The sequence below is a fragment of the Balaenoptera borealis genome (genome assembly GCF_965194805.1).
Source record: "Balaenoptera borealis genome assembly, chromosome: 8".
Classification (NCBI taxonomy): Eukaryota; Metazoa; Chordata; class Mammalia; order Artiodactyla; family Balaenopteridae; genus Balaenoptera; species Balaenoptera borealis.
In genome coordinates this window covers 103,059,088-103,074,459 of record NC_138865.1, presented here as the reverse complement: position 1 = coordinate 103,074,459, position 15,372 = coordinate 103,059,088, and the positions used below count along the sequence as shown (strand labels likewise).

General features: G+C 50.4%; 1 protein-coding gene across 1 annotated transcript in view; it reads left to right on the top strand.

Annotated features, from left to right (window-relative positions):
- Positions 1-15,372, top strand: part of AKNA (AT-hook transcription factor) — a 52,533-nt gene that overhangs the window by 27,968 nt on the left and 9,193 nt on the right. Inside the window, exons 7-17 of the mRNA XM_082403756.1 lie at positions 1,248-1,307; positions 3,345-3,472; positions 3,944-4,151; positions 5,444-5,598; positions 5,699-5,878; positions 7,065-7,311; positions 8,227-8,333; positions 8,965-9,176; positions 11,011-11,173; positions 14,162-14,344; positions 15,007-15,122. Of these exons, the coding sequence (XP_082259882.1) occupies positions 1,248-1,307; positions 3,345-3,472; positions 3,944-4,151; positions 5,444-5,598; positions 5,699-5,878; positions 7,065-7,311; positions 8,227-8,333; positions 8,965-9,176; positions 11,011-11,173; positions 14,162-14,344; positions 15,007-15,122 (1,759 nt within the window). The remainder of the gene's footprint in view (positions 1-1,247; positions 1,308-3,344; positions 3,473-3,943; positions 4,152-5,443; positions 5,599-5,698; positions 5,879-7,064; positions 7,312-8,226; positions 8,334-8,964; positions 9,177-11,010; positions 11,174-14,161; positions 14,345-15,006; positions 15,123-15,372) is intronic.

Genomic DNA, 15,372 nt, shown 5'->3' with positions numbered 1-15,372 from the left:
AAATTGAGACGTTCTGTAAGTGTAAAACACATGCTGGATTTCAAAGACTTTGTGCAACAAAAAGAATATAAAATTTTCAATATATTTTTTTACATTGATTACATGTCAAAATAATATTTTAGGTTTATAAAATGTATTATTAAAATTAATTCACTTGTGTCTTTTCACATTTTTAGTATGGCTCCTGGAAAGTTTTAAATTACATATGCAGCTTGCATTACATTTCTATTTTATGTTATATAACTTATATAATGTAATTATATTAGGTAAATTTCTATATTATATTTTGGCACTGATCTAGAGCTTTCCTAGAAATGCTAGAAATCTCCAAATTGTCTTTGCCTTTTTTTTCCTAATTAAAAAAATTTTTGTAACAGTGATAGATACCCATGGTAAAGACCCTCACACAGGACAAAGAATATATTCAGTGAAATCTTTTCTTCCACTCTTGCGCTTCTGCTTCATGCAAAATGTTTAATGCACACACATGCATTTATAGAAATGGTCACATGAGTATGTACACTATAATGTACCTTGACTTTTTTAGTGTCCCACATTTGAATATTTCTGGGTAGGCAATAAGTTCACTTTGTTCCAAGTTCAGAGGATACATATAGTAGAAAACCTTCCTCCCATCTTTGTACCCGCCCACCACCCAGTTCTCCTCCCTAGAAGCAATTAATATTTTAGTCTCTTGCATCCTTCTAGAGATAGTTTATAATATACCTTCTAGAGATAGTTTATAATACATAAGCAACTGTGTTTGTATTTTTCCTTCTTTGTTCTCTCCGTATCTTATACAGATGGTAGCCTACCATAAGCACTGTCCTGTACCTTGATTTGATGCTGAAAAGTAGGTCTTGGAGGCATTTACACATGAGAACACACACATGTGCCTTCATCTCCTGGATGGCTGCATACCGTGCCACAGATAGGCATTCAGACTGTTTCCTGTTGCCCCACGCCCACCATGCTGCTGTAGGTTTCATGCACAGGAGTAAGTGCGCTTTGCTGTCGATAAATTCCTGGAGGTTCCACTTTGATTTTTCCCAAGGCTGCCATGGCCAAGGCCAGTGGTGGAGCTTTTCTGGCACCCGCCTCTCCGTGCTTGTCAGAAAACCCACATCCCAAGGCAGGGCCCAGCTCTCCGCACCAAAGTGTGACTGTGGCTAAGTGTGGGAGTCTGTAGGACTCACCTTCTGAGTCTGGATTAATGGAGCGTGTTTCCTTCCCTTTCCAATTCCCAGGTGGAGTCCTTTGTAGAACTGCTGCAAGCAGGACAGCTGACACCCCAGGACCAACTCAAGGTACTGCCCACTTCAAGAGATGCCCTTGGAGCTGCCAGACAGCTGCTCTGTCTCCCATGGCACAGGCTCTGAGGCCTCGTTTGCTGCAAGACAGACCAGAGAATCCCAGACATTGTGTCTCCTTTTAGAACAAACAGCCCCTGATTAGCTTTCCATGATAATGATCATTATATCACAATAGTCACCATTTATTAAGCAAAGATGCTGGTGTGCCAGGCACTGTGGTAAGCCCTTGATGTACATTATTTCATTTTATCATCATAAAAACCCGGCAAGGCAGTTACAGTCATCACCCCCATTTAATTGGGATGAACTGAAGCCCAGAGGGGCAGCTGGAAGGCCACACAGCCAGTAGACGGCACAGCCCAGACCCAGGCCTGTCTGATTCCCAAGTCCAGGGTCTTAATCGTTGCCCTGCACAGCTTCCCACGGATTATATTGCCTGTCGGCAACCAGGAAAAGGCCTTTTCTTTTTATAATTTTCCTTATTATAAAAGTAGTTGCTAAAATTTGAAAACTGGGGGGAAAGAAACCCCTAATCCAACCATTATTGGCTTATTTCCTTCCGGGCTCTGGTATTTCTAGATAACTGTGGTCATATATAAAATTTAGATTTCTGATGCATCAGCCAGGGTCCCAAGAAGGAACAGATGGAGCTCTCAGAGCTGCGGGTTTAGGGATCAGTGAAGGGACTATTAGCTGGGGTGTGGGCAGCAGCCTCAGGGAGCCCGGCCAGGGACAGGGAAGCCCAGGGACTAGCACCTGCCTGGAGCAGTTCCCTCCCAAGTCTCTTTCCTCCCACCCTGTGACCTCTAATAGATGCTTCCCCTAGACAGGCCCCAAGGGAAACCAGCAGGTCAGGAGCCCAGCTGATGCTCAAGGCGCAGAGCAGGGTGGGGAGAGGAGCTGAGGGAGGGTGAGCAGGGCAAATGCAACACATTTGGTTTGATAGTTTTTACTGTTAATATTATGTTACTAAGTATTATGTTATTATATAGATGTTACACACATTCTCCGATTACAAAATGTGATATGGATTGTATTATCTCACTGAGTGAATGATCAAGGACCTTGAAAATCAAAACCATTCTTTTTCTTCCCCCATCTCCTGATTCCCCCATATGCAGGGAGATTGAGAGCTGTTGGAAGATAAAGCTTGACTGGGGGCTAGACTGTAGGTTGTCCTTGGCCTCAGTCTATCGTCAGCATAGGATGAGTGAGATGAGGATGATAAAAAGCCAGGGATAATGAGCCCACCTCCCATAGTTTTAACCTCCCATGAGTTAGCTACTGTCATGTTTACTGTGGGGACCTAGCATAATCGTTGGGACCATGAGCTCTGGAGCTAGAGGGCCTGGGTTCATATCCCGACTCTACAACTTGCTCACTCACTGTGTGACCTTCACTGACTTAAGTAATCTCTCTGTGCTGTAGTTTCATCCTGTTTAAATGAAGATGATAAATTACCCCTCTCATTAGGGTTATGTTGAGGATTAAATGAATAATGCAAAGGGCTTTAGACAGAGCCTCAATGCTCCATAAATGTTGGTTATCATTCTCAACAGTATGATGGTGATGATAATACCATCTGTTGTGATAGTCTATAAGGATTTGGGAAAAGAATGACTAATGTTCCAAAATCTACTGTTTTGAGAATCGAGGATGAGGATCTAAGGTCTCTCAAGTACTAGGTCCTTATGGGGATATAGTGATAGCATATTTGACACTATGACCATCATGGAACATTGGGTTCTTGTAGGTCTACCCAGGAAGGACTGGTACCCTCTGGGGCTGGTGCCAGTGCTCTAAGCCGTGCCTCTGCCATACCAATCTGATGGCAGGGAGAGTGACCAGAGCGAGCAGGCTCCAGAGGGTACCAACCCCAGCCTTCCAGATATTCCGGGGCCCGGAGGCCTCCACAGTCCCAGAGTCCCATGCCCCTCCGCTCCCCCAAAGAGCTGTCTCGTCCACTGTGTCTGCAAGGATGGAGCCCACGGGGGCTGGGCACTCAAGTCTTCCTGGCCTGTCTGGTTTCAGGTCTTCCAGCAGCTAAAGGCTGCCCACGCGGCCCTGGAGGAGGAGTATCTGAAGGCCTGCAGGGAGCAGCACGTGGCCCAGCAGCTTGCCGGCTCCACGGGGACGCCCGGGAGATTTGATCCCGGCAGGTACATGCTGGGGAGAGAGGCCTCCAAGGACAGATGGGTCAGGCCCTGGGTTCCCACCAGCAGGGGGACAGTTTGTCCTCACAATTCACACACTAGGGGAACAGGGAGAAATCCTATCCCAATTAACAACATGTCCAGATGGGGGATACTTGAAGGCTGAGATTTGTGTCCTTTTTGAACTCCCTTCAATGAGAAGTGACCTTGGAGATAAGAGTTAAAGCCCCTCATTGGACAATGGGGAAACTGAGGCCAGAGGGGGAAGGGATTTCCTCAAGCTCCTGCAGCCAGATGGAGGCAGAAGGGGACTCAGGCTGAGGCCTCCTTATTCCCAGTGGTGTCCACTTTCACCTTGTTGATTTTGCTCTCCACATAATCTAAATTATGATGTCAGATGCACTCTCCATGGGCACCTCTGGGGCCTCTGCTCTGAAGCACAGCCTCCCAGACCTGCCTGATGTTTCCTCGTTCCAGGGAGCTGGAGGCAGAGATATTCCAGCTGGGAGTTCGCCTGGATGAGCTGAAGGGCCACATAGACCAGAGCCAGCAGGAGCCTGAGCCAGCCGGGTCAGACTCGGCTCTGGACAGCTCCCCAGCCATGCCCTCCCCCCACCAGCCAACGGGCCTGCCCTCTCCTTTGGAACAAGCCCCCACGTCAGCCATCCAGACCCTCTGCCCTGAGGTACCTCTTTGCCCAACCGTATTGGACTGTTCCTTCATTCACTGTTTTCTCCATTCATTAACTTCTTCATGACATATCTGAGAAGTTTGTACCATATGCCAAGACTCATGACACATGGTGGGAATTCAGTAGAAAACAACTGAAATAATAGGTGGCCTGTACCCTCATGGAGTTTTCTGTCTAGTTGAACTAGTTACCCAGTTACTTAACTATAATTTTGATCAGTGCTCTGAAGGAGAATTATGAGGTTCTACGAGAGTAGATAACAGGGTAACATATCTGAGTTTAGGGGGTCAGAGAAACTTTCCTTGAGGAAGTAATGTTTAAATGAGATCTGAGGGTGAGTAGGAATTACTAAGTGCAGAAAAGCCATCTGGCAGGAAAAACAGCCTGTGCAAAGGCCCTGTGGTTAGAGTATGGACCCCGAGGGGGGGGGCAATTGTCTAAGAGGCAGGGGAGACAGGCAGGGAAGGGGAGGAGGCTGGGGAGGCAGGCAGGGGCCTCAGAATGTAGGTGTGTGGGTCACATCAAGGGGATGGTCTTAAACTCTGCTGGGTTTTTCAGCAGGAGAAGATACCAGAGGATTTGCAGGTAGGTCAGAAGTGGGGAGGTGGCAGGGCAGATGGAGAGACGTGCATGGACTTGAGAGAGGTTTAGAAGGTACATTTGACTGGACTTGGATTGGTGATGAGAGGAAAGGAGCAAACGATGACCTCCAGGCTTCTAGCTTTTAGTCCTGGGTGGATTTGGGGACTATTCACAGAGGTGGCGACACTAGAGAAGGGCTGTACATGGAAGGGGCTTTGTAGAATTCTCTCTAGCCCACGTCACAACCCCATGAGAGACAATCATCTCGAGTGCATCATCTTGAGGGGCTCCCCTGCTCCCATGGTGATGGTGTTTTGAGGGTCTGGGTGTCCATGTTGGAATGGAAATCTGGGTTCAAATCTAGGCTCTGTCCCTCACTTCTGTGTGACTTTAGGCAAATCATTTGAGCCTCAGTTACCTGTCTGTAAAATGGGTTGTAATAACCTAGGTACTGGTGGGATTGTTGTGAAGTGATGTCTGTACAGTGCCTGGCACGTAGCAGGGGCTCAATCAATGGCAGTCAGTATCAAAGATCACATGATCCAGTCCCTACTTTTGCACACATGAAAGGATGATGATAGGTTAGTGAACCTAACCTATTTCTTACTCTTTGGCACCCAGCATGAGCCTGGCATAAGGTGGGTCCTTAAAAAGTGGTCTTAGGTGTCTGCTGAATCTCTGCCCCTCCTCCTTTCTGGCCCCAGCTCGACGCCATCAACATTGGCCCCCACCCATTGCACGTGAACTTGGATCTGAGCGCTACCGGCAATGAAGTAGAGGACAGGCCGCTGGGCCTCCCGACCCCGCTCAGGCACAAGGAGCTGCAGGTGGGGCAGGATTTCCACGGCCTCCTAGAGCGGTGAGTGCCCACCAGCAGTGAGGCCAGGGTGGTGGGCCTAGTGGTGGGATCTTGCTGGCCCTGCTGGGCAGAAGTCACTCTCCTCTGTGTTCTTCTGCAGGTACCTCAGTGTGAAGTCTCTCCCAGAAGCCCTGAGGCTGGAGGAGGAGGAGGGGAAGGGGCAGGGCCACACCCTGGAAGTTGAGGGGCCGGCTTCAGCTCCAGGAAAAGCGGCGGCCACCAGGCTCCCCACCAGACAGCCCCCAGCACAGGCTGAGAGAAGTCACGGGGGCCCCCTCGAGTATGTCAGTGAGCCTTCCCCGCTTGTCCCACACCAGCTCAGAAACCGCAGGGGTGGAAATTGTCATAGTGAGCTAGACAGCCCCTTACAGTTTAGAAACGGCCTTCCTGACCTGTAGCTCAGTGTCTCTCTAAAACGTGCAACATATACCATTGATAGCATTTGAAATGGTTTGGGGTGTTGTGGGACGAGGTTTCTGGTAGGACAGATGCAGCATTAAATAACATTACTCTCCTTCTCAGTCTCAGACATTCCATGTACATCAAGGAGAAATCTCAGGGCTATTATGTCTTCAGTGCCTCTCTTGATCTTCCTTTATAAATTTTTTTTTCTTAACTTTGGGTTTATTTATTTATTTATTTATTTATTTATTTATTTATTTATTTATTGCTGTGTCGGGTCTTCGTTTCTGTGCGCGGGCTTTCTCCAGTTGCGGCAAGCGGGGGCCACTCTTCATCGCGGTGCGCGGGCCTCTCACTATCGCGGCCTCTCTTGTTGCAGAGCACAGGCTCCAGACGCGCAGGCTCAGTAGTTGTGGCTCACGGGCCCAGTTGCTCCGCGGCATGTGGGATCCTCCCAGACCAGGGCTCGAACCCGTGTCCCCTGCATTGGCAGGCGGATTCTTAACCACTGCGCCACCAGGGAAGCCCTTGATCTTCCTTTAAAAAGAGAGAAAGAGAGAGAAAACAAGCAGGCCTCAGGCCCAGAGCCTTTACTAGGCAACAGGATCTATCTAGACTATGATAATATTGTTTTCATGTTTCTTATATTTATTTGCAAAGTTAGTTTCTATTTGTAACACGAAATACTGGTCTTCTGTTTATAACAGTGACATAAAGTCTTTTTGAGTAGATTGAGGTTGATGGAAATGGCTGGAAGAGCGAAGATGGAAGGCAATTCCAGAAGCCTGGGAAAGGATGCTTTAGCGCATCTCTTTCCACACTATTTCTGCTGCAGTGTATAGGGTGGGTTTTGTAGGCATCCCCATTTTACAGTTGAGAAAACTGAGGTTCAGAGAGGGGAGGTGCCTTGCCCAAGGTCACACAGTGAGAGGGTGGCAGAACCAGGGTGGGCACACAGGGGTTCCTGACTCCAGAGCTTGTGCCCTAGACTGTGTGGCTACCGGGACAGGGCTGCCCAGCCCATGCCAGGGCTCAGGGCCAGTGTGCCTCTCCTTCCCTGCCAGGGAAACCGTGGAGCAGATGGCATCTGTGAAGCCAGCAGACTTCCACGCATCCGTGGCCAGAGACAGGCACCTGCAGGGCCTGGACAAAGCTGAGGCAGCTCCTTCAGGCCCAAGCAGGCCCCCCCGCACTCAGGGCACCAAGTCTGCGGAGTCCCACCAGAGCAGTCTGACCAGCCTAGAGGGAAGTGGCATCTCTGAGCGCCTTCCACCGAAGTCTCTGTGCCAAGCTGGCGGGCCCCACCTGGAGGTATGCGTCTGCACGGGGCATGGGCTCAGAGCCTCAGGGCCATTCCCGGCATCTCCTGGAGCCTCCTGCCTCCAGGCCTTTGCTCAGAATGCCTGCTGCTTCCGCCCCTGCCACTCACAATCCTGCCCAACATTCAGGGCTTATGCCGTAGCTCCCCACACCCCCGTCCCTCTGCCAGGAGCTCCTCTTTCTCCTCTGAGAGCTTGTGATTTGCAGGAATCACAAATCACTGTGGAAATGTGACTTATGTGATGGATCCTCCCATAGAAAAACACATACGTATGCATGTGTACACACACACTCACACACACACACACACACACACACACACACACACACACACACACACACACACACCCCTGTAGTCCTAATGAGCCCATGGTAAGGAGTCTGTACTCGACCATGAACTCATTGAGGGCAGGCACCCGTGTCTCTCTGTTGGCCATCTTTGCACCTTGCATTAGATGCAGTGTGTCGGAGGTGTGCATATTTGATCAAGTTTATTTTCCCAATTCATCAGGCCCGGGCATTTCTGCAGTCAGGTAGGACCATGGTGTTCCAGGCCCAGCCCGGAAGCCGTGTGGACATGAGAATCCCATTCCCGCCACGGGACGTTTCTCCTCCTCTTTCTATTCTCAACTCAGGATATCTCTCAGTATCTCTTCCAAGGGCCCTGGCTCCCACTCCTCAGGGAAGCGGGACTTGCTCAGCGTCTTCTCGGGGCGCGGAGTCCCTGAGGTTGGCTGGGTGCTCATGCTGCAGGACCCTCACACCCTGCGCCCGGCTGTTGGGAGCTGGGCCAGCCTCCCTGTCTGTGAGCCTCTGGAATGTAAGGCCCAGGCCAGGACTTGGGAAGGGTTTCCCAGTGTGCCTCAAGCACATTTCTCAGATTTAAAGGGACACTGTTTCTTTCAGGAGCCCTGGATGGCATCCCCCGAGACAGACAGTGGCTTTGTGGGCTCAGAAACCAGCAGAGTGTCGCCCCTCACTCAGACCCCAGAGCACCGGCTCTGCCAGATCAGGTATCCTGGGGACCCCATCAGTGTCATACACCTGAGATAGCCTGAGAATCAAAGTGCCTGTGAGCTCAGAACAGGGACAGATGGCCTGGGCGTTCTCAGAGCCCACACTTCATCCCCCCAAGGATGGTTCATTTCCCCCATCTTATTGATAGAGGGGAACTAAGGTTCAGAAAGGGAAAGTGACTTGCCCAGTGTCACTCCGCCAATCATCGACAGACTGGGAAATAAATATTTGTTGAGCAAATGGATGATGAAATGGTGAATGGATAAGGTCTGTAGGGAGGGTGACATGACAGAGCCACCAGATAGAGTGATAGTCTCCAAAGCTGGATGCAGGCCCCTCGGGCTACCCAGGGCTGCCTGGGAAGGAAGGATTACAAATTTTATTTCTTTGTATATTATCTAAAAACTAAGTTGAGCTTTATAATTTTGTGTGAGTAGGCAGATGTACAGTTCTGCGGTTTATAAAGAAAATGCACGTATAATGGGGGTGCATCCTCAGAAATACTGTACTGCCAGGGGTGCCAAGTCCCAAAGGTCAGGAGTTCATGGTTTAGCATGTGGAGGGTCTCGGCGGCTGTGGCCTCCTTCTGTGTGACCTCAACGTGTCTCTCCCTCCATGGTCTCCCAGCACCCGAGGGACATTAGCCCAGTCTTTCACTCCGCCTGTGCCCCGAGATGCAACCTCCCACCGCCAGACCAGGGGTCTTCCGGTACCCAGAAGAGCCTCTGAGCCCATCATACCCAGGAGCCGAGCCCAGAGGCCCCCACCTGGCCAGGACAGTCCTCTCGGGCAGAGGGCACCCAGCTTCTGCCTGGAGCGGGCACTGGCGGCTGAGATGGGTGAGTGGATACATCTGGGTTGGCCAGAACCTGGGGGTGGCTGGATTGCATGGGTTAAAAAAATCAAATCAATAAGAAAAGTTGCATTACCCTTTAGATGCAAAATATCATACAGGTTCATTGTAGGAAAATTTGAAATTGCTGGTAAGATGGACAAAAGGGAACAAAAGAAAAAATAATAAGCTAAAAACCATCACTGCTGACATTTTGGTGTAGAACCTGTGAGCTGTTTTCTTTGTCAATGTGTGTGTGTTTATTTACAAATACTTAAAACGGAAATGGGATATTATACATGAATATTTAATAACCTCCTTTTTTTTTTTTTGTTTTTGGCTGCATCGGATCTTAGTTGCAGCACACAGCGTCTTCGTTGCGGCGTAGGCTTCTCTCTAGTTGTGACATGCGGGTTTTCTCTCTCTAGTTGTGGCACGCGGGCTCCAGAGCGCGTGAGCTCTGTAGTTGGCGGCATGCGGGCTGTCTCATTGAGGCGCACGAACTCAGTAGTTGTGGCGCGCAGGCTTAGTTGCCCTGTGGCATGTGGGATCTTAGTTCCCCGACCAGGGCTCGAACCCACGTCCCTGCACTGGAAGGTGGATTCTTTACCACTGGACCACCAGGGAAGTCCCAATAACCTCCTTTTTTTCACTAAACACCGTGTCATGAACACTGTGTCTATAAAATCCGTGATTTCATTTTTTACCTTTAAAAAATGCATGTGAACTTTTTATTGAAATAAAACATACAGGAAAGAATATAAATTGATGAATTTTCCCGAAGTGACCACAGACCAAGAAACTCAACACGATTAGAAGCCCAGACCCCCCTCAAGCCCTCCCCAGTCACTCCCACACCTCCCAAAGGTAACCACTGTTCTCAGATTAGCTTTGCCTCTTAAGGTTCACCATTTAAAATTTTTAAATTAAACTTTAGTTAAAAGTTTAATTAATTAAAGAGTCACATGCAGTTGTAGGAAATAATACACAGAGATCCTTCCCCCAGTTTTTCCCAATAATAATATCTGGCAAAACCATAGAGCAATGTCACAACCAGATATTGATATGGATTCAGTCAAGACACGGAACATTTCCACCGTCTCAGGGTCCCTCATGTTGCCCTTTTATAGACGCAATCACCCCCTCCTTAACTCCTGGTAACCACTAATCTGTTCTCCATTTCTGTAATTTTGTCATTTCAAGAATGTTATAGAAATGGAATCGTATAATATGTAGCCTTTTGGGATTGGCTTCTTTTTCACTCAGCATACTTTTCTGGAGATTCATCTAGATTGTTCCATGAATCAATAGTTTGTTCCTTTATATATTGCTGATTAGTCTTCCAAGGGCTCATTGTTTTAATGCGTGGGCCAGATGAGTGGTTTGTAACCTCTGGTCACCCATCCCTTTGAGAGGCTAGTTAAAGTTTTGAATGCTCCCCCAAGAAACGTGCACACAGGCAAAGGTGTGACTAATTTCAGAGGGAGGTGGAGGCTCCGAAGGCAGTCCCAGAGCAACCTGGTGATGCACAGGGTCTGGGGGCCCTCGTGGAGGAGCAGGGGGCTCTTTGCAGGGGGAAGGCCCTGGAGACTTGGATCTGATGCCAAAATGGTGGATGGCGGAGGGAAATCTAGTTATAAACAGCTCTGCAGGCCCGCTTTGCTCCCAGCGAAAACCACACCTTCTTCCTGTTTTGAGGGTCATCGACCTCAAGAGGAGCTTCATTCGTGACCTCAGCCGGGCCCCATCTCGTCACCCCCACCACCCTTCCACCTGCACAGGTTCTCACTTCAAGGGTCCTCTCTGTGTGAACTCACTCTGGCCCCTTTCTGCCTCCCTAGTGGTCCCTGGCTCAGAGTTCAAGGGGCGAAAGCAGCTTTCTGAGCAGCTCCCCCACGGCGCGACAATCAGCCCACCCCCGACCCTGGCCCCTGCAGCAGCCGCTCCACCCCATGGGCCCGCAGAGACCACCTCCACCTTCCTCCGCACCAGGACGGGGCGAGAGTAAGTTGCATACTTGGGCGCCGCGGATTCAAGCTCATCATAGAGACAGGAGGGTGGTGCCCACGGGAAGCACGGGCTTTCTAGGGTCTCCATCCAGTGGCGGCTGTGCTGAGGCCAGACGGACCCAGGCATCCTGCCTCCCAGCTCAGGGCTGCTCCTGTGGGACGTCATTGATCTAGATTCCGAGGACACTTCTCCAGCCGGTGGGAGATGACCTAGAGGTTCACCTTGCTGGTGCTAAGACCCCTCTGCCTGTCTCCCAACATTTCCCTTCCAAGACAGGTCTGCACTTCCCAGGGGTGTGTTTTCTGCAGTTTACGCATTCATTGTATGAAATGAGAAGGGACAGTTTTTTCAATTTTTTCTTTTTAATCCAAGTGCAGTTTTTCTACTGAGAAAGTTTTCTCCTCGCTTCATTAAACAGAAATGGGAAAAGAGGTTAGTCAGTCCTCTTACTTCTCTTCTGAGTAGCTTTTGGCCAATAATCAATCACAGGCCTTTGTTGGGTTGGGGTGTTGGCTTCCAGGCCTGAGTTTAGTAAGTTCACTCCTGCAGTCTCCTCTGATATCTGCAAGGGAATGAGAGGCTTATTTACCTACAGTATGCCAGCCCCTGGGAATACAATAGTGGGCAAGACAGTCCTTGAGCTCGTAAGGCTCACCATCTTGTAGGATGGACCAAGAAGCAGGTGGTTGCACCCCCAGTGTGATGGCACAGGGCTGAAGGACTGTGGGAGCACAGAGAAGGGGCATCTACCCCAGTCAGAGGCTTCAGGGAGGGCTTCCTGGAGGAAGTGGTATCTCAGCTGAGACTGGAAGGAAGAGAGAGGGCAGAATATCCCAGCAGAGGGAACAACATGTACAAAGGCCTAGAGGTGAGAGAGTGCCTGCCACCTTTTAGGCACCAAATGCTTACTATAGCCAGATCCTCAAGTATGAGGTGGGGTGTTAAACAACAAAAGCAGAGAGGAAGACAGGGAGACCTGGGGGAGATCTCAGAGGGCCTCAAACACACTTGGTTAGAAGTTTGGATGATGGCTCTGCTCAGAAAAGGTGCTCACTGAATATTCATGAATGTAGAAAGTCTCATCTAAGGACAATGAGGGAGGCTTTAAGCCAGGGAGAGGTGTGGTTGGGTTTACGGTTTAGGAAGAATTCTCTGACCACTGTGAGGGTGAGAATAGAGGCCAGGGGATTGCTGAGAAGGCTGCCGCACCCAAGAGAGAGGTTATGGGGCCAGCGGGGAGGGAAGGGAGGTGCATTTGAAAAGAGATAATTAGCCATTGCGCCCACAGGACTTGGGAGTTGGTTAACTTTTGGGGTGTTCAGGGAAAGAGAAAGGTTTAGAATGACTCAGATTGTTGGCTGGCCAACCAGTTGGATGCTGATGCGGAGGTGGGGAACCTAGGAAGGGGGAGTAAAATTGCAGGGAAAGATGACTTTTAAGTGCCAGCTGGCACTCAGTCACTAAAGGATTAGGTCAGGAAGACCGAGATCCTGATAGAAACAAGCCAGAGAGGACAAGTGACGCCTAAGGGGGTATTCCAAACCCCAGGCTCTCGTTCAGCGGCCTTTGGCCTGGACAGGGAGCCAGAGCCGCCCCAGTCCTGCACCCAGCATGGGGCCTCAGCCCTGCCTTTCAGGGGTTAACTGGTGACCGGAGTTATCACTCTCCTGCAGCCGCCACCCTCATGGTTTGCCTTGGAAACCCCAACAAGCGTTGCCCTGGGAATTGCCAGGGGAACCAACTGCCCTTAGACGCACACAGCGCCAGGCCATAGCCAGAGAGAGGTCTCCCGCCTCCTCCGTGCACCCATCTGAGAGCTGATGTCTGCTGAAGGTGGCACCAGGAGACACTCCCCCAAGAGTCCAGGGGCCACCAGGCAAGAACTAACCCTGAGGGGAGCCCTCACCCCGGAAGCTGTTCCGAATAGTAGACGTAGAGCCTGCATCAGCCTGGAGGACGGCCGTGCCCAGCCCGGACCCTGATGCCCCGTGTGTAGGGGGGTTTGTGTGTAGCAGTGTCTGGGTGGAATTGGCTGCTGCAGTGCCAGCGACACCCTCAGAATGAGACCCTAGAGATTCAGGGACCGATCGGGGAGAAATGCAAACAGGATTTACTCCCAAGATGCTAGCGGCTCATGAGATACCTCGCCAGTCACAGGTTGGGCTGTGTTTGGGGGCTTCCCCAGGATGACAGCAGCCTTGCATGTGGCACCCCTGCAGCTTCCAGCCTGCTCACGTTCAGTTGGTGATGGGAAGCACCGTGTGTCTCTTTGTCCCTTCTCCACACACACACCTTTACTCTGCTCCCTCTTGGAGCCTGGAGGCCAGCTCAGTGACATTCTCTGAGCATCTATGAGGCCTCAGGGGTTGTGAGATGGGCAAGCCCGCTCCTTGCCTGCCAGGGGCTCACTGTCTGGTTGGGGAGACAGATAAACAAGCATCTTCCTCCAGGAGCAGGGAGCTGGGCTTGAACAACGTAGGAAATATTTGGGGGAACCCAGGAGGGAGTGCTGAGCAAGGGCGGGAAGGAACCAGGCCTGGACAGATAGTTAGGGTTTCTACAGACTGAGGTTGGGGAAGGGGAGGGCAGCCCGGGGGCTGAGGCAGGTCAGAATTGAAATTTTAACGTGCACCTTGAGACAATGCCCTCTCTACTCTGCATCCTCATCTCTATCTTGAGAATTTGTCACCTGTGTTTCAGAATAGTTACTCAGAGGCCCTGCATGCTAGGTTGGGTAAACCTCAAAGAAGGTTCTGCTTTGCTCACCAAATGTGCAGGGAGGGACATGAACTCAGAGGGGTGTCACGATATGTAGCAAGAAAAGCGGACACACGGGGCAGTTCGAGAATCCACTGACAGCAGAGTTGGACGGTGCCTGCTGGAAAAGGACAAAGACCCGACATCCAGGCAGCACTCTGGCGGCGGCTGCAGCTATGTTCACTGTGCATCTGTTCTTTCTCCTGTCCCACCCCCCGACCCCAGCCAGGCTATCCGTGAGCTGCAAGAAGAGGTATCCCGGCTCCGTCTCCGGCTGGAGGACAGCCTGCACCAGCACCCCCAGGGCAGCCCGAAGCGCCCAGCGTCCAACTTCGACCACCCCGCCCGGGCCCGGGCCCGGGACCAGCCAGCTGATTCCTCAGCCACTTGGGGCTCCCATTATGGCAGGTGGGTGAACCCCAAACTCCCGCCCTTGTGCCCTGGTGGGAGCTGCAGAAGGTAGAGTTGGCCGACCTCTGGCTCTCCCCAGACATGTGGACTCAGGCACAGCCACACCCCTCTCTCGCTTATTCACTCATTCATTCACTCTTACATTTTTTTTTTTACCATGTGATATTTGATACATAGAAGAATATATTAAACATATGTGTTAATAATAAAGCATGATACAGTGAATATCCCTGAACTCACCACCCAAGTGAAGAGCTAGAACATTTTCAGGACGCTCACCCTCTCACCCACTCACTCAGCAGCTATTCACTTATGGTGACTTATAAAATCATCTTCAACTAACTAACTTCCGAGTATTTCTATTGGAGGGCACTACGTTAACGTTTTTTAATGGACGTTGTATCATCAGTCCTTCCAACCACCCTCTGAAGTCATTGCTCCTATTATCCCCATTTGACAGATGAGGAAACTGAGGGGCAGAGAGGCTCAGAGCCATTTTCTATGAGTCTGACTCCAGAGTCTTTGGTTTTGACTTTCGTATTCTCCTCTTTCCTTATGTTATAAGCGTTTCTCTGGGTTGGGCTTCTCACTGATCATCTTTAAAGGCTGCATGAAACCTCATCCAGTGACATCATCTCTCTCTCTCTCCCTTTTGCTAGTAAATCCACAGAGAGATTGTCTGGTGAGCCTGGGGGTGTAGAGCAAGCAGTCCCCGCAGGAAGGAGGCAAGCCAGGTCCTCCTTGGTGCCTCGGGAGGTGCGTCGATTGTCCCTGAGTAAGTGACCACCCGCCTGGACTGATTTTTGGAGGCCACAGTCTGGGCATGCTGGCTAAGTGGTCAGGGACCACAGCAACAGCCCTAGAGGAAAGTTGGAGAAGGTTTCGGGTGTCTTTTTTAGGTAGTTGTAGTGCTCTGAAATACCGTGTACTTCTAATGACAGCAACAGTATGCTCTGCACGTACTATGAGCTGCGGTTTCCGTAAGGGCTTTGTGTATGTGTATCATCTTGCTTAATCTTCACTGC